General features: G+C 52.9%; 2 protein-coding genes across 4 annotated transcripts in view; both read right to left on the bottom strand.

Annotated features, from left to right (window-relative positions):
• Positions 1–22,532, bottom strand: part of DYRK4 (dual specificity tyrosine phosphorylation regulated kinase 4) — a 45,728-nt gene that overhangs the window by 2,914 nt on the left and 20,282 nt on the right. The window contains exons 2-12 of one of the 2 annotated variants that reach the window (XM_045524614.2): positions 16,872–16,952; positions 16,045–16,158; positions 15,206–15,350; positions 13,540–13,703; positions 10,917–11,053; positions 10,526–10,666; positions 8,724–8,862; positions 6,673–6,754; positions 4,949–5,121; positions 3,216–3,276; positions 828–957 (exon numbers count right to left, since the gene is read on the bottom strand). In XM_045524614.2, the coding sequence (XP_045380570.1) occupies positions 828–957; positions 3,216–3,276; positions 4,949–5,121; positions 6,673–6,754; positions 8,724–8,862; positions 10,526–10,666; positions 10,917–11,053; positions 13,540–13,703; positions 15,206–15,350; positions 16,045–16,158; positions 16,872–16,952 (1,367 nt within the window). Of the gene's footprint in view, positions 1–827; positions 958–3,215; positions 3,277–4,948; positions 5,122–6,672; positions 6,755–8,723; positions 8,863–10,148; positions 10,506–10,525; positions 10,667–10,916; positions 11,054–13,539; positions 13,704–15,205; positions 15,351–16,044; positions 16,159–16,871; positions 16,953–22,532 lie in introns of those variants that run through there. The other variant, XM_074357637.1, reaches the window with a different exon arrangement.
• RAD51AP1 (RAD51 associated protein 1) overlaps positions 16,872–22,532 on the bottom strand; it is a 35,292-nt gene continuing 29,631 nt past the window's right edge. The window contains exon 8 of one of the 2 annotated variants that reach the window (XM_074357641.1): positions 16,872–16,952. In XM_074357641.1, the coding sequence (XP_074213742.1) occupies positions 16,948–16,952 (5 nt within the window). In that variant the 3' untranslated portion in view covers positions 16,872–16,947. The remainder of the gene's footprint in view (positions 16,953–22,532) is intronic. The other variant, XM_074357640.1, reaches the window with a different exon arrangement.

The raw sequence follows: 22,532 nt of genomic DNA, 5'->3' as shown, positions 1-22,532 counted from the left end.
ACTTTACCGAAAAGAAAACCGAGGCCCAGAGAGAGACAACGACTCGCCCAGTATCATGCGGCTCGTGTAGCTGCCACACAGTGGAGACAGCCTTGCATAACCGCTTTTAAAATAGTGACAATAGTTAATATTTTCTAAATACTTTCAAAATTAGGTATGTTTTGAGGTGCTGTCTGTGCTGTTTTTTTTTTTATTATGAGTTGACTTTAGTACAGAATGTAATTTCTAATATTTGAAATGTGCATATGGGGGGAGGGTATAGCTCAGTGGTAGAGCACATGCTTAGCATGCATGAGGTCCTGGATTCAATCTCCAGGACTTCCATTTTAAAAATGCACATAGATTCTAAAAAGCTGTGCATAATAAATAGTTTATAGATCATCCTTTCCCTAGTTCCCTAACACAGGAGGATTTAGGTTCTAAATCCTAGCAGAATGGATGAGGAGGGGCCCTGAAACCAGCAGCCTCCCTAAAGAAGCTGGCTTCAGCTCATGAAGCAGAAGACACTGAGGACTTGCTAGACCCTCCCTGCCCGGCAGTCTGAGGCCAGGGAGGCGGTGAGCTCTACCCACCCGCGGTGTCATCCAGGGCAAGCCGCTTAATCTCTTTGAGCCTCAGCCTCAGAGCAAGTCGTCTGCCCCAGAAGTCACACAGGATGAGGGAGAGCGGTCTGATGAGCCAGCGGAAGGAAGGGCATCCCAGAGGCTCTGAAGCTCTGCGGTCAGCGTTTATCACGTTTTCATAACTGCCTCCCAGCCCCAGACTTTCACCAGCCAACACAGCATTTAAGAGGAATCCCAGAGGCAAAGACACCCTGACAAACTCACACCAAACACCTTCTCAGAAAGTCCAGGAAGCTGGTGTCGTAGGTTTTCAGCACCATGGTGAGGTCCTTGGAATCCGGGTATCTTTTTTTCCCCCTGTTGTTGGTTATATTTTTAGGGAAACCTTTGGAATCTTTAGAGATACAACATTCTGTGTTTAGTTCCAGGTGTAAATATTCACTGGTCACATCACAGCCGTTCACTCAACCATGCTGCTGCTTGGAGTGGTCTCTGCAGCTGTCCCGTGCTCTGTCCTACGCCGCCCCCTCCCATACATGCAAACACACCTGCAGTCTCAGATGGTTTGAAATAATCATGTGTAAACCATCCAATGAATACAATTTTCTTTTACAAACAGCTTTTTGTACTATTTGGTATGTTCTGAGCCTCCTTCCCACCACCACCTCCCCAAATCAATCAAATGATTTAAATGGTTTACCACTAATATAAGATTATATAATGCATATCAATATAAAAATTAAAATTATATAATGATATAATAATAATGACAATGATGATAATAATAAAATAATCTGAAATGACGAAAACATTCAGCTTTGAACCAAAAGGTTTCGTCCACTCTTGTGTTATCTATGCCCTGCCTCCCCCCTCACTAGCCCCAAAACATGAGAATTTGGGACACCCATGAGGAATAACAAGAAAGTCGTTTTAGGAGAATGATTTGCTTTCAGAGCCACACAAGCAAAGTAATCTCATTACTTCTATGTAGTCGCATCAAAATTTCGTCCATGATTGGAATGATCAAACTTGGTTGGCTGCTTACAACACAGCTTGGAATGATTCTTCAGCCATTTCCACCCATTAAAGCCCTCACCAAATGTATGATCTGCCATTGCTGAAAAGAAGCCCTGAACACAGCGGCAAAGGTGGCCCAAGAATGCTTAGCACAGTGCTTTGAAGGCAAGACCTCTCATTTGGAGATCCAGATCCTTGTGAGCCTGTTCAGAAAGATGACCACGTACACGCACACCTTGTAAGTCTGCATGCCAACGGGTAAATGTGTATACACACACACACAGTTTACACATTCAGTGGAATGCTCACAAAAACTCACTGGGGCTCACGTGATGGATCTACAAGGTGCCTAACGAAGTGCTGCTAAGGACTTTTGTAGTGGATGCAATGTGCAGGGTGTCCAGCAGAACACCTGCTCTTACTGAATTCCTGGAAGAGCCCGTGAGCTTTAACCCCCACACGGCTGGAGCAGTAGGCACCGCTGACCACCAGCAGGACTGAGCCCTTCTGTCCGAGGGGACGCCCCCCGGCGGTGCTCCTGATTGCCCTACTGATGGGACACGGTGCGGGGAGAAGCTGTGTGATTTGCCTGCCCAGTTTTGAGGCCACTGTTGGGTGAACGTAGGAGGTAGGAGGGCCGGGAATGGCAGGGGTTCCACAGCCTGTCAGTGCGAGCCTACGAGCTGCCCCGACGACGAAGTCGACCCCGGCGGCGTGGAGCCCTGTCTGTGGAGCCCCTCCCCTCACGTCTGGCTCCTCCCCACGTGGCTGACGCTGGGGCCCCTCTGGCTTTTCCTGCATGGGAACCCCTTAGCTCCCTGTGGTTCTTCCAAGGGATTTTAGACACGGGACTGACTGCATCTTTCAGCGCACGGTGGCCTGAGAGCCGTGCCTCAGTCGAGCCTCCGTGATCCGCGTCCTGAACGGCACCACTCGACTAGAAAGGCAGAGGACCGTAAAGTCCAGGGTCTGAGAGCTGGGATGGGCACAGCCTGGGGACTGTGGGTGAGGCTTAATTCCAGCAATTAGGCAGCAGTCTGTCCTGTACATAATTAGCAAGCCCCAGCAGACCCACGGCAAAACCATCCTGTTTTGTCCTGGGCCAGCCGTGCTTACCCATTTTACACCAAAGTGGCAGTGAGCCTGGAGTGGTAAGTGACTGGGGCACTCAGAGAGTTCCAGCAGGGAAGAGTAAGGCTTTGTTAATGCTGGAACAAAGCATGGGGTTTTCCACCCTTCTTGCATAAGAAGCTCCGCTCTTTGAGTTCCCTGCACAGTGCGTAGTGCGAGAGAGCCAGCGAGCTGCTGGAGGAGGTGGGGAGAATTTACGGGAGAGGGTGCAGTTACCATCTTCTGGGGTTCCAAGATCTGCTCACAGGCCTTCTGAGCGGGAGCCTGTCACGCTTTTCCTGCCAAGACCTCACTCCATGTGACCCCCCAGCCCGTCTGCATCACATCCCCTGGTACCACTTCTCCGCGTCTTTTACTTTTCTGAAAGAAACCCCTCTGCACAGCCTGCCCTTTGGGGCAGGGCCAGGGGAAGAGCACCAAATGGGGTCGAGGGCAGGGGAGGCATCTCCAAGGACCGTGACACCTCACCAGCCACAACAGGGAGAAGGCAGGCCTGGGACTCACCGAAGAACGTCTGTTTCCGGGAGGCGGTCTGGATGAAGCGGGTTGGTGGCAGCCCCAGCACCTGCAGCAGGGGCAGAGCAGTGGGGTCACTCTTGCCGAGCCACACGTACCAAGATCGTTAGACCTGGGTGGGGCATTGGCCAAACACTGCCTTCTACAGAAAAGGACCCGGGGACATTAAGTGGTCACACCAGTGGCCAAGCAGTCCCAGAGCCTGCGTCTCGACTCCTAATCCAGGACTGGTTCAGCATCCTGAGCATCAATACGGGCCACGTCGTTCTAAACCGGCATCAGCGCCAGCCCGCAGACCGCTCTTGACGGCAGCCGGCTCCCACAGGCGGAGCCAATACACCAGGGTACAGGCCGACCACCCCCGAATGAAGGAATGACACATGCCCACTCAGAGCATGGGAGCGGGGGAGAGGGAAAGGAGATGGAAACCACCAGCTGGGCATCAGACCACAGTGTGACAAAATACCTCCTGAGAAGGAAAGTGTAGCCCCCGTTTGTCCCCCTTTCCCCAATGCAACCTAGAGGGGGGCACAGACAGGGACACCACAGGTGTCCCCTCATCCCTGGGCCACCTGTCCTTGCGGCCGGGTTCCCAACCACGTCCCTGCCTGCCCCTGCCCTCCTGCCCCTCGAGCCTCACTGCCTGGGGTCAGGAGGGAGTGGGATCAGTCCTGGGGCTGTGGGAGCCTCCCCCCAGGCCCCAAGGCCCCCATTCCCCTCGGAACTGGAAGAGGATTGGTTCTGTGCTTCACTAAATCATCCATTATCAACCTCAGAAGCCATGGGCTCCGGTTCCCTCACTTTATAGAGACCGGGGGCAGGGAAGGGGCCGGCCAGAGAGAAAGAGTCGGGATCAGACTCCAGGTTTACTGACTCAGGCCAGCGTTCACCCCAGCACAGTCACCGCTTATAGCTACTATCACCTAAATTCATTTGATACTTCATTATGACATTCAACCATGAATGAATCTCTATATTTAACAATTTTTTATACTTTACTTTTTTAATCATTGTTTTTTTAATGGAGGCACTGGGACTGAACTGAAGGCCTCGTGCATGCTGAGCACATGCTCTACCCCTGAGCTGCGCCCTCCCCCTTATATTCAATGATTCTAAAGGATGTATGTGTCTCTCCAACTGTCTTTAAGACAATTTAGAAAACAGAAATTTGGGACGGATGGATGGACAAATAGAGAGAGAGAGAGAGAGAAAGAAAATGTATCTTTGTTCACAATCAAAATATCTGTGTTTACCAGGAAAATTCTAAAATGTGAAATTTCCAATTTTTAAGATTGTTTTAGCCTGTATTGTCTAATTCAGCTTCACAACAAGATGACTTGAAGTCAGAGAATAACACGTATAGTAAATATGGCTGAGAGTCTTGGTAAAGCCTCTCCACTGGGAGACCCTCTTTGCAGAAAACTAAGGTGGTGACAAATGACTGAAGAGCGCATCGATTTCGAAGGCTGTCGTGTCGCTCTGCTTTCCAGATTCTTTTGAATGTGTCTGAAAGAGTGGAATGGCAGTTTCACTTTGAACTGTCACTATTCACAAAATGCTGGAAACTACGTCTTCTGCAACCGTTTAAAGTTATGATAAAAATGTTAGATGCCAACTCAGAAGCAAACATAGGGGAGCATGATTTCAAACTACCCCACCTTCCCCCAAAAGCACGCAGGGCCACTGCCCTCAGTGGGCCCGGAGCGGCCCGGCACCCTCACCTCCATGATGCAGGCCAGCTGCTCCGCCTCGTCCTCCCCCGGGAACAGAGGGTGGCCCGTGAACAGCTCCGCCATGATGCAGCCCAGGCTCCACATGTCGACGGCCATGTTGTAGGGGTGGCCCAGGATCACCTCCGGGGACCGGTAGAAGCGGCTTTGGATGTAGGTGTAGACTGCGGGGGGAGAGAGAGGCCTCTTGCAGGAAAGGCCCCCGCCCGTGCACGCTGCCCCCGCCGGCCCCTGCAGTGAGGGTGTCAGCAAAGAAGGGGCCCCCCACTCCTTTTCATCCTCCGGGCTTCGCAGGGGGACGGAAGCACAGCCGGCGGCACCTGTACGTCCCGCTCCACGCCTCCCTCTCCTCAGGCTCTCACGGCGACCTGCTTACCACGGAGGGTCACCGTCCTCGCGTTACTGATAAAGAGCTCTAACGCGGGCTCTGTTCTAGGGAAGTAAAGCGCCAGCCAAGCTTTATAGAAGGAGACATAAGATTAACAGAAAGCTAAGTCCTCAAACTGCCTGTGAATTGGGGTAGGTGTCTTCTGAAGACACCGCGACTTGGCAAGGGAAGGGGTGCGCCAAAGCTGAAGCAGAAGCGCGCACAACGCACGACTTTATCACGCACGTTCAGCGCGCTGTGTGCGCTGCGCTGTGCGATGTACAGTGTCGAGAGGAGCCCCACAGGGTCTCAGCAGGCGAGGCTGCGCGGGGCACTGCTGCGGGCAGCCTAGACCTCACAGGCGAGGGGACCGTCAGAGAAATGAGACATCGCAGTTTCCAGATGCTGGGGTTTCTCATGGCTTCCATACAGGAAAGATAAAGGGCATGAGTCTCCAGAAGTGGTTCTGGAGAATACATGGAAACAGCCGTCCAGTCTCAGGAGCTTCCTGAATCCCTTCCCCTGAGCAGGCCGGCCCCAAGGCCCCCTGCCAAGCGCCCTCAGCGCAGGCTGTGTATCCCTCTCACCCTTGCACCCATCATGTTGTCTTGTTGTTGTTGCTGTTTTGGGAGGTAATTAGGGGCTTTTTAATTATTTATTTTAATGGAGGTGCTGGGATCAAACCCAGGACCTTGTGTGTGCTGGGCATGCGCTCTACCACTGAGCTGCCATCCCCCTCATCATGTTATCTTTTTATCCTTTTTTTCCTCCATTGGGCTGTAAGCAGTCTGAGGACCAAGACAGCGATTGACACACAGCAGATACACAATAGATGTGTGTAGAATGCCCATGTCCTCGACATCAAACTTGATAAAAGCCACAAAAAGAGACTCTTCCACCTAGTTCGGTGAGGGCTGCGCACACACACTGCAGGGCTGCTTTCTGGATTCTAGTGTGAAGAAAACAATACGGTCTGGAGAGCCGAGCGCAGTGAGCCCCAAACTTTAGGACAGCTGTGTTTTCTAAAGCTCAGACTCCTGGGGGCCCCCCTGCACATTTACACTCCGTACGTCTGGGGTGAGGACCTGGACGTCACGAGTGGCCCAGACACACATCTAGTTCATCTTACAGCAAGGAGCCTTATGGGACTTGAGCCAGCCTTCTCATTTTGTAGATGAAGACACTTGGGCTCAGAGAAGCGAAACAGCTCGTGCAAAATCACACTAGCAACACGATGGTCCTGAGCCCAGAGGAGAACCCAGGTGACCTCGTGTGTGAACTTTCGGTTTCAGTAAAGGAAAGAAATTGCAATCGGGAAATTCAGACAGAGGGACTGGGAGGGCCCTACCTTTCTGGTGTTCGTAGCAGCTTGATCCAAAGTCAATAACTTTAACAGAGACGTGGCCCCGTTGGTGCAGCACTATATTCTCCTGGAGAGAGGACGGACATCTGTCACGTTCACTCGCGTCACCCAAGGCACTGTCCCAACCCAGACGCCTGCCGTCCTCCAGGGTCCGGGCCTGCTGGAAGTGCAGCCACCTCCAGTGGACTGCTCTCACATCTGCTCCAGAGCCCTGGTCCCCCGCCTCTGACCTCCCGTCCCACTCACGGCTGCGCCCCTCATTTGGACCCAGCATCCGCTGCTCTGTGGAATTTCTCCCGCATGTATGCTGCCTGTTCCCCCACGTGGCAAGTGCAGCTCCTCAAGGCGGTGAGTTTATTTTTATCTTCTTGGTACCGGCTCTATGCCTTGCTTGCATAAGGCTTTAGAAATCTCACTGACTGAATCTGATGCTTCCATAAAGTGCCCCACCCACATGCAGATACGACAGTAGAGGAACAAACAGAAGGCGATGATTTGAGTGGAACTGTGATGTCCACGCTGACTTTGGGGGAAATGCGAAGCCAGGCTTTCCAGTGAAGTCCTGAATGAGAAGGCAGAGGCCCTGGGCTCTCCTCTCAGGGCAGGGGGTGGGCCGCCCGGGGCTGGGAGGTCAACGTCCTGATCGTGTTTCCAAGGGTCTCAGTGTCAGATGGGCTGACTACTGCGACTGTCAGGAGACTGACTGCTTATTAAATAGGACGCAGCAGACCTGGTCTGAAGCTGCTGGCACCAGAAACTAAGAAAACAGATCAGTCCATAGTACCTTTTCTGAAGAATATTTGTGTTAACTGAAAGATTATGATCAGCAAAAGTCTTTGAAAGGTAGGAATTCCCAGTGTGTCTCTAGCCCAATGGAAAGGCTCCTTAACTCGACGGGGCTGGTCCTTCCATCTCATGGGCAGAAAGAGCCCTAGGAGGGGACAGATGCCTCAGCCCCCCACAGCTGGTGGACACCAACCATTAAGCCCATAAGGAAACTCCCTGACTCATGAATCCACACTCACCATCCTCGCCCGGTGGTGTGCACACTTCCCTACTGAGCACACGTACTCCAGTCGACTTGATCTATTTCTCAGGGAAATCTGTTAGCTCATATTTTGGCTACCACGTATCTTGTGAGGTTCCTTGGTGAGAGTCAGTCCCCTAAGCCCAAAGACCACGGTCCCTCTGGAGCTACAAAGCTAAGGATCAGGAACTTGGGTGTGGAGAATAAATCAATGTACCACCATCCCCGTGAGGCTCTGCCAGTTAGCCCCGAGAGAACATCTCTATCTTGACAATCTTTAATGGTAAAAATATCCCAAATTTATCCAATGAGTCATGGCTCTTAAAAAAAAAAAAAGAATAATGTGAACCCTACTGGGGGTAAGGAGAAAGGAATGAGGACAAGTTAAGGGCCACTGACGTATCTGAGAGGGTAGGTTGTTTGGGAACCTGCCCTTGACCCCGTATCTTCACACCCTTCCACGCTTGCCCTGTGTTCTTCACACTTGAAATCGCTAAGTCTTTTAACAAACAGTCGCTACCATTACCACTGCCAGGCGCCACGTTAGGTCCGGGGACTGCACGGTGAGAAGACGTGGCTCCTGACCTTGGAGCAACTTGTCGTCCGGTGAGGGATGCAGATAAAGAAGTAACTCCTACACGCGCAGTCAGCGCAGTGAAAGAGCTAAGACACGTGGGAAGGGCGCATCCGTCAGGCGCAGAGGAAGTGGTCAGACTTGCCACATCTGAGGACGGGCTCAGAGCGGAGTGGGCTTGGTGAGGATTCAGGGCAGCGGCAATCACCTCCCTGCCTGACACCTGTGCCCGCACACCCTAAGCCCTCAGCCTCCCCGTTCCCACCTGCCTCAGTGGTATCGCGTCTCCAGTCCTTGCCCCAGTACGCCTGCCTTAGTCCTCACCGCATCCCACTCTGTTTATACAAGCTACAAGCGGGCTGCCTGGCGTCCTCCCTGGAGCCCTGGCCGGGAGGGTGGGGACCAGCTCCCCTGGAGGACACAGGCTGTACTCACAGGCTTGAGGTCACAGTGGATGATCTTCTCCACATAAAGCATCTGCAGACACTTCAGAACAGAGAGGGTGAAGCGCCGAACGACCGACAGACTGAAGCCTTGGAAGCTGTTATTCTTCATCAGCTGGTACAGGTTGATTCTGGGAAAGAGAGCCCCGAAGGGGCGGGTGTCCGCGCGAGAGGCGGAAGGCTGGGCGTGAGCCTGCCGACGGTCCCGTACCCCTGGTTTCCCTCTGGCAGACGGCAAGACGTGGGCCAGGATGCAGGGCTTCTGTGTCCTATAAACTCAACTTTCCCACTAACTCATGGTGGAGCCAGGGTGCAGCTCAACTCTGCGGGCACCTCGGACACGTGTCTCCTACATGGTGGCGAGGTCCGTCCACCCCTTTGCTACACGTGTGTGTGTTAAAAGGTAGGACCGAGCTCTATTCCTGGGGACAAGAGAGTGGGCAGATGGGGGCTGAGGGGCAATGGAGGAGCCTGACTCCATCTAAAGCGAGCCTGGCTGCTGGGTCCCACCAAACTATCGCCTTGCAGGGTGGAGTGCTAGCCTAAATTTTCTCGATCAGCAGAAACCTAAGACATGACATGAAAGTCTGCTAAATTATGTGAAATCTGCTGACTTCTCAATGTTGGAAACTAATGCAAAGCATCCTAACAGGAAGCACGCACGCGTGGGCCGCCGGCTTGTGACCTCTGTGCAACCGCGAGATGGGGGTGGGGCAGGACCCAGAGCCAGCTCTGCACCCGTCTCTTCCGGGCTTCTCCTAACATCCCAGTTCTAGGCTTTCTTTCACTCTGGCAGGATTTGGAAGCCATTCATCCTCGAGGGAACCAAGGAGACATGAGACTTGGCTCTGGCCTCCTCAGACCAGCTGTCAGACCCCGGGCATCTCCCCAGCTTCTCTGGCCTTTGGATTCTCCTGTCACACACCTGCCCCTCCTGACCCCTCAGAGCTTTGAGGGCCATCCTAACCTGCACTGTGATTCATGACCAAGCAAGGCAGCCCAGGCTTGTCCCTCTGCATGTTGGAAAACTGGACCACACTTTGTCATCATCAGAAATGGTGAGGAGATGGTCAACGATCCATCTAACTCAAATGTAACCAGCTCCTGGAACGTCACCACCAGCGACGGGAGCGCCGAGCTCCCGGCTCAGCGAGGCTGTAGCACTGGGCCCCGGAGGGCTCACCTCTGACTCCTCTTCCTTCGCTAAGTGCGCTCTGGGTTCCTGGCTTTATTTAAATTGCACCAGATGGGCTTCCCAGAGAGAAGGGCAGTCAAGTTGGCGCGGCCTCTCAGCTCCAGTGTTCAAACAGGGGCGCCAATCTGCCTAAGTCAGGCTCTGCTCTCCTGCCAGAAACACCTGCTCCTGACCTTACGCACTGCAAATCAAAGCCCTTTCCCCACTCCCTGGGGTTCCAACCTCTGTACCGCGAGACTGTAAAGCCAGTGACAGGGGACGTGGCAGCAGAGAAACGTCCTTTCCATGCACTTCAGTTCAGCTCTCGAGGGCAGAGGCCCTGTTTTGGTTGTCTCACGGGGCTCAGCACCCAGTACCTGGGCCGCACGCCTTGGCATGCTGGCAGGTGACAGGCGTGACCGAGGGAAGGGGCTGGAAGGGCAGCTTTTGTTCGGGCTCCTTGCTCCTGGGTTTTCTAGACAACTGAGTGGCCAGTGTGTCCTCTCTGGTCATTAAACGCTCACATCCAGGAAAATCTAGAGTTCTGAACTCCACGTCTCTCTTCTGTCACCTAAGCCACTTTTTGGAAGAAAATGCATTAAAAAGAGCAAGCAGCTGACCCCAGGAGTTCAAAGGTGATGCAGAGGTGGTTGCGGAAGTAGAAAAAGTCCTTCATGTGCACCACGTTGTAGGTGTTGTCTTTGTCCTTCCTTCTGAGAGCTTCCAGGATCTTCAGCTCCACCAGGGCCTGGTGGTGAAATCTGAGGAGGGTGGGGGTGGGGACAGAGACATTGGTGTCACAGCCTGCAGCAGTAGTCCCACCTTCTCAGCCCCTCCCCCGACCCCATCACCACCCCATGCTCCTGCCCTCTCTCTGCCCTGTCCTGGACGCAGACAGGTGGAGAAGGAAAGAGGGAAAGGAAGAGCGCGATCAGAGGAAGAGGAGGACTCAGGAAGGGGCCGGGTCACGTGGTCCCTCCTCCACAGCCTGTGCCATCTACCCAGCCACACCTCTTCTTGTTCCTGATGATTTTCAAGGCCACGAACTCATTGTGTCTGTGATCCAAGCACTTGGCCACCTGTCCAGAGGACCCCTTCCCGATCATCTCCAGAACCTCGTAGCGGTAGGCAATGTGGTCATGCAGGACCTGCAGAAGCCAAGCCAGGGGTGAGGAGCAGAGCCGTGGCCATGGGGGCTCCCTGACACTGGGGCCCGGATACCAACTCCCAGCTCATGCTGAGTCCTGGGGAGAACTTTCTAACCTGCATCGGGCACCAGTACAGCTCCCACCCCCGTCCCACCCTCACGGGGCTGCTGCTTGGGTCCCAGTGTGGGGCCAGGGCAAGTTCCCCAGGCTCTCTCCACAGCGGGAAGTGCGGAGAACACGGGTGGCTTGGGGAAACCTGGGATCTAATTCCTGTCCTGCTACAACCTCCTGTTTTCTGCAGATGTGGGAACCTGTAAGGTAAGAGGGTGGAACACAGTGGCTCTCAAGGTCCCGTCCGGTTTGCAAATTTCACAATTCTTGAACGCAGCGGGCAGCGGCTTCAGTTTGGGGGAAGTTCTCTTCCTGAACCCTGATGGGTCTCCATCCATCAGAGGAGCTTTGTGTCTGCTCTGCCCCTTCCCAGCCAGATCTGGTCCTCCTCTTGACTTGCTCAGATTTAATTCTATCTTGGACTTAGTGGTACAGAACGTGGATCTTTCCCGACTAAGAAAAGAAACATCTTCCTAGAGCCAGAACCACCCAGGTTTTCTGTGTGCTGGACACTCAGGAGTAGGTGCATCGTTGAGGCAACAGGGAATTTTCAACTAAAAAGCCTTTATCTGGGCAGCTTCAGACAAGCCGCCCAGCCCTCTGAGCTGCATCACTGACTGCAGGTTCTGATAAAGCGATCTCTAAGGTCCTCCTGCTCTGAGAACCTGACTCCTAGTGTGACACTCATGAATTTGGAAGAGGTGAAGGGTATGTGTGAGTGTCGAGGTCCCAGGCATGTGTTTGAGATTGCATGGCAGGGATCTGTTCAGACAGGAAGAATTAAGAAGGTGAATACGAACTGGCACAACTTTCCCAATATATGGAAATAACTTCCTCAACTCGTGAAGGTCTGTTATGGGAACTGCCGGGGGAAAAGGCAGGAGCAGGCTCTGCGCGCTGGTGTAAAGGTACGTGTGTGTTTGCTGAGCGCTGGTGCATTTCTTCTGCATGTCACCAGGTTGGTGGCATTGTAACTGTTCACTCACATGTCAGCTTTGACATTGGTTGTGGACCAGGTCAGACTCAGTTTTGATAGCTCCCTCTGTATTTCCAGAGTCTAGGAGATGCTCAAGTACATGACAGGCTCTCAGTAAACAGGCATTCAACTAACACTTGCGGACAGAATGAATGTGAGGATGCAGCTGCACTGCCCGTGCGGGGATTAGCTGCGTGCATCGTCTTCCTGTGCGTGCACTGAATGCAAGGAGGATGGGGGTTCCGAGCAGGAAGCACACAGTATCCCGCTGTCCCCCTGAAAACTCTGCTCTGGAAGGTTTGAGACTGAGGAATAGAATTCCAGTGAAGGAGCTAAGAAGGCGGTGCTGGGGAGCGGGCGGAGTTGAGAACACCTGGCTCAGTTGGAGGTAGGGTTTAGAGTGGAGATTTTTAATCAAAGACCCAGTAACAATCCTCCCCACCTCCCCCTTGAAGTTTTGGGTCAAGATGTGGTCCAAGGACCAGTAGCAGGGGCATCACATGGAAGCTTTTAAAAAAGGCAAAAATCTCAGTCCCCCAAGCCGCCCCCCACATCTGCTGAAAAAAAAATCATTATTTCTAACAAGATACCCAGGTGACCTGTGCACTTGGAAAAGCTTGAGAAATACAGTCATGAACACTAAGAAAACCCCCTCTTTTATAAACTCATCAAAGAGCAGTCAAGTGTTCCAAGCCAGCTGATGAGGAAACGGCCAGAGGAGGGGCTCCCAGCAGCCCGCAGCCCGCAGCCCGGAGGGCTGGGCACCACACACCCGGGCGTCCTCAGGAGCGGAGAGTGCCTCTGGACAGGGACACTACCCACCTGGATTTCACCCTCAGGCTGGGAAGAGACGCTCTGGGAAACTCCAGGGATACAGTCAGAAGAGGAGGGGGAGACACTGGGACCCATCTTTGGAAACTGAAGGAAGTGCTATGCACCAGGGACTACAGTGGCAACTTTTTTTTGCCGTCTGTAGAAAAAATGACATTTATTATAAAACAGGGAGAGGTCGTATATGGGCTTGGATGGAGGACACAAAAAAAGGGAATGCTGGGAAGACTGCATCTCACTGCATCGTCTGGCCTCTCCCATGGGTCCGGGGCTGGGCGGGAGAAGGGCCTGTGGGAGTCTGCCCAGGGCGCAGCCCTGCCCCTCAAACACTCCCGGGGGAAACCGTGTTCTGCTGGCAGAGCACTTGTCTGTTAACTACTGCACGGGTTCCCTTAGTTTTACACGTGGCACTTCTTTGGTTCAGCACCTCCCAGAGCCTTTCTCTACGCCTGCTCCCAGGCACGCCAGCACCAAGGGCTGTAAAATGCCCCCTGCTTTTTCCCTTTCCAGACACTCTTGTCCCCAAGCCCCAAACCCCTGCAGTTACCACGACCGACTCCCCCGTCACCTTCATGTAGTAGCCGTGTTCATCGTCGAAACTCGTCTTGCTGAACTTCGCAGGAGCCATGTGGAGCTTCTCAGCGTCCAGCCCCAGGAACCACAGCTCCGTGTAGCCCAGGATTTCACTTTGCTCATAGGAAGACAGCTGGTTCTTAAAAAACTTTAGGGCCTCTGTGTGAAAAACACTGCAGATATCAGTTAAGTGGCGGCCACACGGGGACGTGCCCAGATGCAGACAACGGCTTCCCTTCCCATTTGCGAGCCCGGAGGCCCTTTCCCCAGGGAGATGGCTCGCTGAGGACCAGGCATCCTGGACCTCAGTGTAGCGTCAACAGCAGCTGCCCAAGTTCGTGTGCTGTCGGGCCCCACAAGGAGCCTATCCTGAGCGCGTTACCAAACTAGGCCGCCTTCAGGGCGAAGGCGGGCGACATCAGCGCGACCCTCAAGCGCAGCAGGTGGTCCTGCTCAAATCTTCGCTGAGCCAGGGGGTCTGAGGCTGGGAAGGCACGCATGTCAGCTCTTCTCTGCGCTACCCTGGCCACATCGCGTCGGGGGCCGGTGCCTGGTCTGGGGCGGGCGGGGTGGAATCAAACTCTGAAGGATGGTGATAAGCTAGAGGCTGAGAGAGGGCAGATCAGGACGGGGGAGAGGACATCACCCTCCGCAGCCTTTTTGACAAACTGCTGGGGAGTCAGAGAAGGAACTGCCGGGAGGAAAGAGGACGTGTGGGGACAGGACCTGTGTCCCCCGTCCGTGTGAAAAGCATCACGTGTAAGCTGACGGAGGCATGTTCTTTGCCCGGAAGACAGAACTGCAGGGAGAGAGAGCAGGAGGCAGAGACCAGCTCTGTGAAGGCAGAACTAGCTCAGGACTGAAATGGTCTCCTCGTGGGCAGTTCCTGAGATTGTTTAAGGACAGCCAAGGTCAAGGCTATGGGAGAGGAGCTCCGAGCATCAGCCAGTATCGGCACTGGGTAGGGGCTCAGCAGACTCTTAACGCTAATCGTTATGACTCCCTGAACCCCGTGAAGAGCCAGGCTACTGGTCTAAAGGTGTGTGAGCTTTCAGGTCTGACCACATGGCATTGCAAAGGCTCTAGCCAGCGGGCCACGGGAGAGCTGCCTCCCCACAGCAGCCTCGGTGTGCAGCCAGTGCTGGGAGGTCTCTGAAGAGATGCAGTCAAGGATGCAGACCATCCTGGCTGGCCACGCCCTTGGAACCTGGGAGCCTCGGTTCAGAGGCCCTCCTGAGGTGCTTCTGCTGAGACCTTCTTGTCAGGAGGGGCGTGGGAGCCTCCAAGACACGTTCCCCGCCTCTGACTCAGAACTCAGCACCTCTCCGCCCCAGCCCTGCCCCCACCTCCACAGAACCACAGGAGCCCTGTTCAGGCTGCCGGGCAGTGGGACAACTCCCGCTGACCCCACGGACACATCTGCCCCTGGGCTGGGGCCAGCCAGTGGGGGGAAATGGAACGGGGGAGTCTGCTCCCTCCTCCCCTGCCCCGCTTACACTGTCACAGTACGTAGCGAAGCCTTGGCTGACCGTTCCTCTGGGCTTGTGGCCTTCACTGACCACCCCAACCCCGGGCACCTCAGCCTTCCCAGCGGGCCCAGCGCTCGACACCCTGACCACATAACCCCCCCCCCGCTGCACCCCCACTCCCCACAAACATACCTGCTGCTGTCAGAGGCACCCTGTGCTTGTGTGCCTTTGATGGCTTCTCCTCTGACTTCGCATCTTGGGTTTTAATGCTTGAAGGGAAGGGCATTTCTGAAGCCTTGAGCTCAGAGGACAACGCCCGACTGTGAGTTTGATTCTCCTGTTTGGGGAAAGAGGTTTACCATAAAGGACCGCTGAGACCTCTTCTGGGGGTCATCAGCCATTGACTGACCAAGGACAGCCACATCCAGACTTCCTCTCCAAGACGGAAACGGTCCTGATGAGAGAGCAGGTTTTCTTAACCTCTGTCTCAAAGGAAGTCTCCATCTGACCCACACATTCTCTGTGAGATGCAGCACGCTGCAGGGAGCAGCAGACAGCCCGGTGGCACCTTATCACAGGAAGGACGGGAACAGTTCTTTCCTGCTGCTCTGGAGAAGGCCGGTTCCTGACGAGATGGAGTGACCTGACCCAGGGCTCAAATACTTGAACTTAGGTGCAGATAACAGCTCTTTAACAGCTCTAAATTTGGTCCTTACGCTAAAAATAGTAGGGGGTGTACAAGGAAAACCAACAATTTGGATGCTTCAACCATCTATACACCTGACAGTTCACTTTCCCTTTTCTTGGTGAGTCTCCATGACAACCCAACAGAGAGCCTGTCTTGTAGAGAAAGCCAGTGACTCACTGTTCAAGTTGGGATTCATTGTAAACAGAGAGAACAGGACTGGAACCCAGACCTTCAGCACACGACGGGCCTCTCCCAGCACCCCAGGCCTTTCTGCACCTGGCTCTGGACTGATGGCAGGCCTGTCACCTGCCTGCTCGGGACCACGCCCACTGCCCTTGCTCACCTGACGCAGTGGGGGCTGCTGTGGCGCGACTCTACTGCTGATGTGAGGCAAGTTCACCGTGTTCTTCCCCTTGGGGTCCACGAACGGGAGTGAAGTAAAGCTGCTGTTTGTGTTCTACAGAAAGAGACTCGGGGTAAGGCACAGATGCCTCAGGCAAGAAAATGTCTTCAAGGAGTCATTGCTCCCCGTAACCTCCTCACCGCAAGGATGACGAGCGTGAGCCAAATCTGGGGCTAAATCTACTTTTTGAAGTCCTTGGAGAGGAAGTGGAGGGGTCGAGCAGACGGGCTCTGGGTTCGAAGCCCTGCTCCACCACCTAATGGCCTAGACCTTGGACGGTCACACTGACTCTTTCTCTAAGCTTCAGTTATCTCAGCACTACCATGAGGACAAAGATGGGACCTACCTCACAAGGTTTTTAGGAGGTAAACAAGGCCATCGATGTAGAATACTCCATGAGTGTAGCCATCATTATCCTCATTCCAGCGTCCTCCCACCCTGACCTGGGGAAGCTCTGCCTGCTCTGGAGCCCATCCTTCCCTGCTGCTGCAGAAGCGCCCCGTTCCTCCTCGTTGCTGGCTCGACCGGCCCACTTGGCTCCCTGCGCCGCTTCACTGAATGCCTGACTGAATGACTGATTAGGAGAGGGGCGGTCTGACTGGCCATGAATAGATCACTTAACACTGCAGAGCTGGGCGTGGCGACGTGGGTAGCCCGCCCCCCTCATGTTACGTTGAGTCGACCGAAAACGCCTGTTAAAAGCCATCCCGGCCACCCACCTCCCCTCATCCTCTTCTAGAGAAAAGACACTAAGCAGCACTTCCCACCTTACTCAAGAATCGGGTCATCCTGAAGTCCTTGACCTTGGAAGGTGGCTTCTGGGCTTGAACCAAAGGCTTACTCTCAACCTGGATCAAGTGAAAGAATCAGGCTAGTGCACGGCGTGGTCTCACCTCGAGCACCCGATGTTTATTTTGCTTCGTTACAGTAAACAGGATACATCTGCAGCCAGCTCTTCCGACCCCAAAGCTAGCAAGAGCTAAGAGAGGCTCAAAAAAGTACTGAATGAATAAATAAATAAATACCCAAACAAATTAGCTCTCCAGTGTTCATCCTGGATTGACTTTCCCTATGGCTTTCACACATTACACACACACAAACCATTCACAGAACCCTTTCTTCATATAAAACCCTAACTAGGCGCCCTGGACGTGGGGACGTGGGGACGTGGGGACGTGAGGCCGTGGGGAGACACAAAAGCTGAGCTGCTCTTTCTAAAGGGAGGAAACTGCCCACCGTCTTGCCTAGGGGCTATTTTCACCCGACGAGGGGCTCTGAAGGTAACTTAGTAGGATCCACTAGACCATTGGAGCCCAGCCTGGACGCCAGTGACCTGGTCAGAGGGGACTTCGCATCTAGAAACAGGTAGGGAAGGACCAGAGAGCAGAGCTGCGCCCTTCAGAGGGTGGCAGCGCACAGTGGAGGTCTGTGCCACAGCCATGCACGGCCCACAGGTAACAGTTACCCAGCAGTCATGCATTTACCCTAACATCCACTGGAAAAGCTATAAACCAGCACATCGAACCTGTGATTTGGTGGTTGTCATGACACACAATGAGACTAAAATTTAAGTTAAAAAAGCCCCAGAGTATGAGTGCTATGCAGACAAGGTGAAAATCATGGAGGTGGGACCGAAAGGACTAACGTTTAGCAAAAACAGGCCACAGCGTGAATCTAGGTTCTGCTCTTCAAAGCAGAGCCCGGGGGTTCTGCTTCCTGCTCTTTCTTAGGGAACTGAATGACAGCTGTCCCAAGCTGAGACACAGCTGGTGCCACCTCTGTAAAACTTGGCATACTGGCCACATAGAAACAGGAACCGGGGCATCAGAGGAAGCCACCGGGAACTAGTCAGGACCACTTTCTGTGTCACCACAGCTCCCTGAGGCCTCCTCAACGTCCAGATTTTTCCCAAACTTTTTATGTGAACACATGCCGCCTTCATAATTAAAAAATACCATTATTGGTAAATTGGTGCAGCCACTGTGGAAAACAGTTTGGAGGTTTCTCAAAAAACTAAAAATGGAACTACCACTCGACCCAGCAGTTCCACTCCTGGGTATATATCTGAAAAAAACAAAAATACTAAATCGTAAAAATACATGCACCCCAATGTTCACAGCAGCACTGTTTGCAACTGCCAAGGCATGGAAGCAGCCTGGAAGTCCACTGACAGATGCCTGGGTAAAGAGGAGGCGCTGTGTGTGCAATGGAGTGCTGCCCAGCCATCAGCAGCCACGTGGATGGACTCGGAAGGCATTGTGCTGAGTGAAATAAGTCAGACAGAGAAAGACAAACACTGTATGATGTCACTTACACGTGGAACCTAAAATATACAAGCTAGTGAATAAAACAAAAAAGCAGCAGACTCACAGCTACAGAGAACAAACCAGTGGTTCCCAGTGGGGAAAGGGGAGGGTGGAGGGGCAAGACAGGGGTAGGGGGTAAAAGGGGTTATTATGTGATTATACAAAATCACACATGTAAAACCTTTTTTTTTTTTTTATTTTGGAGGATGGGTAATTAGGTTTGTTTATTTATTTACTTTTAGTTTTTTTTTATTTTAATGGAGGTACTGGGGATGGAACCCAGGACCTCGTGCATGCTAAGCACACACTCTACCACTGAGCTGTACCCTCCCACCATGTGTGAAACCCTTGAAAATTGTAAAGCACTATAGAATTTCAAGACTTTCAATTAAAAATAAAAATAGTAAAAATAAATACTATTATTAAAAAATAAAAAATATATATTATGACAGAAACCTCTAAATGGTTCAGTGCAATGTGAGGGAAAAAGAGAGTAACAAGAGCAGGGCGAGAGCCAGACCAGAGGGAAGTGTCAAGGGACCTGGACCCAGAGCCTCGGAGCACAGACGCCGCACTGAGCGGCTCCAAATACGGGGAGGGGGAGGGGTAGATTAGGAGTCTGGGATGAGCGGATACACACTACTGTATATAAAACAGATAAACAAGGACCTGCTGTACAGCACAGAGGACTATAATGAAAAAGAATGTGAAAAAGGATATGTACAAATGTATAGCTGGATCACTACACTGTACACCTGAAACTAACACACACTGTAAATCAAATATACTCCAATAATGGAAAACAAGAGGGTCTGAACAAAAGGTTGAAAAGAAAAAAGGAAAGGAGAGGAGAGGAAAGGAAAGACTGAACAGAAACCCCGTGCTCACACGTAGGCGCAGGGCACTGAGACGCCCCCACACTGGGATGTGGGGGTGCTCCAGGGGTCTCTGGCTATGCTTGCCGGCGCTGGGTGACAGACCCGCAGGCCAGCGCTGCACCGACTTGCAGTGTGACAGGGCAGGCTGGCCAGAGAGCCTCAGGTCCCGCCCTGGGCAGCTCCCCTGTGCCTCTGTCTTCTGAGCTGGCTGATTTGTTCTCTGGGCAAATCCCTCTAGTTCTCACTTTCTTTTGTTTTCTCAGCCAAAAAAAAGGCAATTTCCATCTCACTGCTTTGCAAAAGCCAGCTCACCCTTCTCAAACAGAAGCTGAGCTCAGCTCAAACATTGATTAGGAGGAAGGAGGGAAAGCGGAAACCCAGCTGACCCCCCACCCCCCATATTCCTGGCGTTCACGCAAAATAGGTGCAAAGGTATCAAACTATTTCAGTTACTGGTTCTTGTCGCCCGGCCTCAAGGATTCTTCCAGAAACACCTCCTTCCTGCCTCCCCAAACCAGGAGGATACACGGAATCATGGTTGGGATGGACCTCGGAGGTGCATTCATTAACAGACTGAGCACATCCACGTGCCCGGCGGGGTGCTAAATGCAGATCACATGGTCCAGTGGTTTTCCAACTTGCCCGAAAGAGCTTTTAAAATACAGACTCCCGCACCTGACCCCAAACTCCCTATGCTGGGGCCCAGAAACCTCTCTTTTTTAAAGAAGCTGAGTTCTGTGCAGCCAGATTCTATGCAGTCACAATCTAATGCAATTCCCTCCTTTGGAATTAATCTCTCCCCCCACTGAAAGTGATTTTCCTTTATGCCATTGATGTTTATGCATCCTTCCTAATTTTTTATGAACTCTCATCTCCTCCCAACGAGATTCAATGGCCACAAACATCAGGCCCTCCACGATATGCCAGCCCTCGAGAGGGGTCCCTCTGGCTGGTTCACCCTGGGGTCTCCACAGTGCCCAGCCCATGTGTCAGTATCCACGCCATCATCACAAGAGCCTGGACGGGGCTCAGACCACCTCCAGAGCCCATCTGGGATTTGCTGAGTGTCTCAGGCTGGGGATGGAGCCCTCATTAAGAGTCATCTCCCTTGCTGGGGCAGCAGGATCAGCCGTAGGCTGCTTCTAACGAAGGTGGCCTTTTGTAGGACACCACAGGGAAGAGCCTGCACTGCAAACCTCCATCGTCCACAGAAGCTGGCTGCAGCCAGCACAGCCCTCCCACTTGCAGGGGTGCACTGGGGAACGCTTTCACAAACTCGCAGACTGTCACTTATGTTTTCTTACCATGAGCAGCGTAACTCTGTGAGAATGAAGATCCCCTTAAGACTCTGCTCAGTGTATCCCTAGTCCAGGCACTTACTGCAGGGTCCCCAAAGCATCCTCCCAACCCATCCTCTACTGCCTAAGTGAACCCAGAAATTAAACAGACCACCTACTGTAGAGCACAGGGAACTATACTCAATATCTTCAGTAACCTAAAGTGGAAAAGAATCTGAAAAAGAATATGTACATATTATATGACTGAATCACTTTGCTGTGCACCTGTAACGTTGTATACTTCAATTAAAAAAAAAAAAAAGAAACTAAACACAGTCATCTGATCTTGCTGCGTTGCTTCAGTCTTCTCGGCAGCTTCCCAGGGCTGGAACTCCTGGCACACAGAGCTTCCCAGCCTCATCCCTCGTCATGGCCTTGACCCTGCCCCTTCAGCTCCGGCAATTACGAATGGCTTGCAGCTTTCACACACTGCGCCGTTTCACATCTCAGAGCCTTCCTCCTGCTCTGTGTCTGCCTGGGATGCACTCCCTCACCCACGCTTCAACCACTTCCTCCACTCCAAGCACTTGTGATCCACCCAAGTGCGAATTTACCCACATTCAAGCCCCAGCCAAGGTGCCACTTTCCCCAGGAAGCCTCTGGGACTGTTCCCTCTCACACGTGTAACCCTCCCGCTACCCCAGGCTTTGTACCTGCTCTTATCACAGGACCTGCAAAGGTTTGTTGTACGAGATTGTTACACATCGGCCTTCTGCAGGACAGTAAGACTTTACTGAAACTCACACACAGTAGGCACTTAAATATTTGCTAAAGGAAGAAAGGGAAGGCGGGGAGGGGGAAGGGGAAAATGAGGGAGAAGGAAGCCCTCATACCTGTCCTCAAAAGAGTGAGACGACTCTCAGCTGCCCTCGAGATGGCTGAGCTCTGACGTGAGCACCCTCGTGGATGGCTGCCCATCCCCACTCCCCCCGAGGACCAGGGCTTCCCGCTCCCAGCACTGCCTCTGGGAAGAAAAGCCTCCCAACCACTAATTCACACTGGAGAAGCCCTGTCCACGCCCCTTCTCAAATACAATTGCAATTTCCAGCAGAATTGTTAGAAAAGGAAGTGCTTTGTTCCAAATAAATGTATCTCGACTCAAGGAAGACTTTCCAGCACTGGGAAACAGACGAAGGAGATGGCCTGTTTGAGAAAAGAAGGGCTCTCCAGCTGGAGCCCACTCCCATCCTCACCGATGTGTGACTTCTACATCGGAATGGACGAAACAGGTGCACAGGATGGTGCCATCTCTAACTGTCCTTCCTGCATCAGCATCGTCTCCCCGGCGAACTCCGTCCTCCCCTCCCTATTCTGTTTTCTCACCATGCCAGCCGCCCTTCCCCAACATGCACAGTATACCCAGGGGTCACAGGGAGCATATTTCCTGCCCCCCCCCACCACTCTGGGAGCCAAAGGATAACAGTTCTGGTCCCTTTGTGGGGCTGGTTAGAGCAGAATACCCAGATGCACCGCCTCATCCTATGACCTTGGACAGAACCTGGCATGTCCTGTCTGCTTAGGGAGAAAGAATCTGAGCTCTCAGCCTGGTCCCCTGCCCCAGGCCATCAGCCTTTTCAGAAAGGCACACCCCTCCATCAGACGACCCTGCCTGAGTCAGACCTCACAGACTCTTTCCCTGTTTCCTTAGCTGGCTCCTCCTTGTCGCTTCCTCCTCCCCGTTACAAAAAATAAGAACAACAATAATCTCTCCGTGCCTGTCCAGGTTGGTGGGATGAATGTAGCTAGAGTTCTGTGATAGCGAATCGCAGCCCCTCCTTGCAGGCTCCACAATCCCTTCCAGAGGCCAGAACAATCCAGAGTTCAAAACCAAAGCACTGATGCAGGGAGAGGGTGTGCTGCGGAGAGGAGAGAAGGCTCTGGGGATTCTCCACAGAACACAACAAGTT

This window comes from Camelus bactrianus, chromosome 34 (genome assembly GCF_048773025.1).
Source record: "Camelus bactrianus isolate YW-2024 breed Bactrian camel chromosome 34, ASM4877302v1, whole genome shotgun sequence".
Lineage (NCBI taxonomy): Eukaryota > Metazoa > Chordata > Mammalia > Artiodactyla > Camelidae > Camelus > Camelus bactrianus.
The sequence above is the reverse complement of the archived record's forward strand: the minus strand, read 5'-3'. Positions and strand labels throughout refer to the sequence as shown.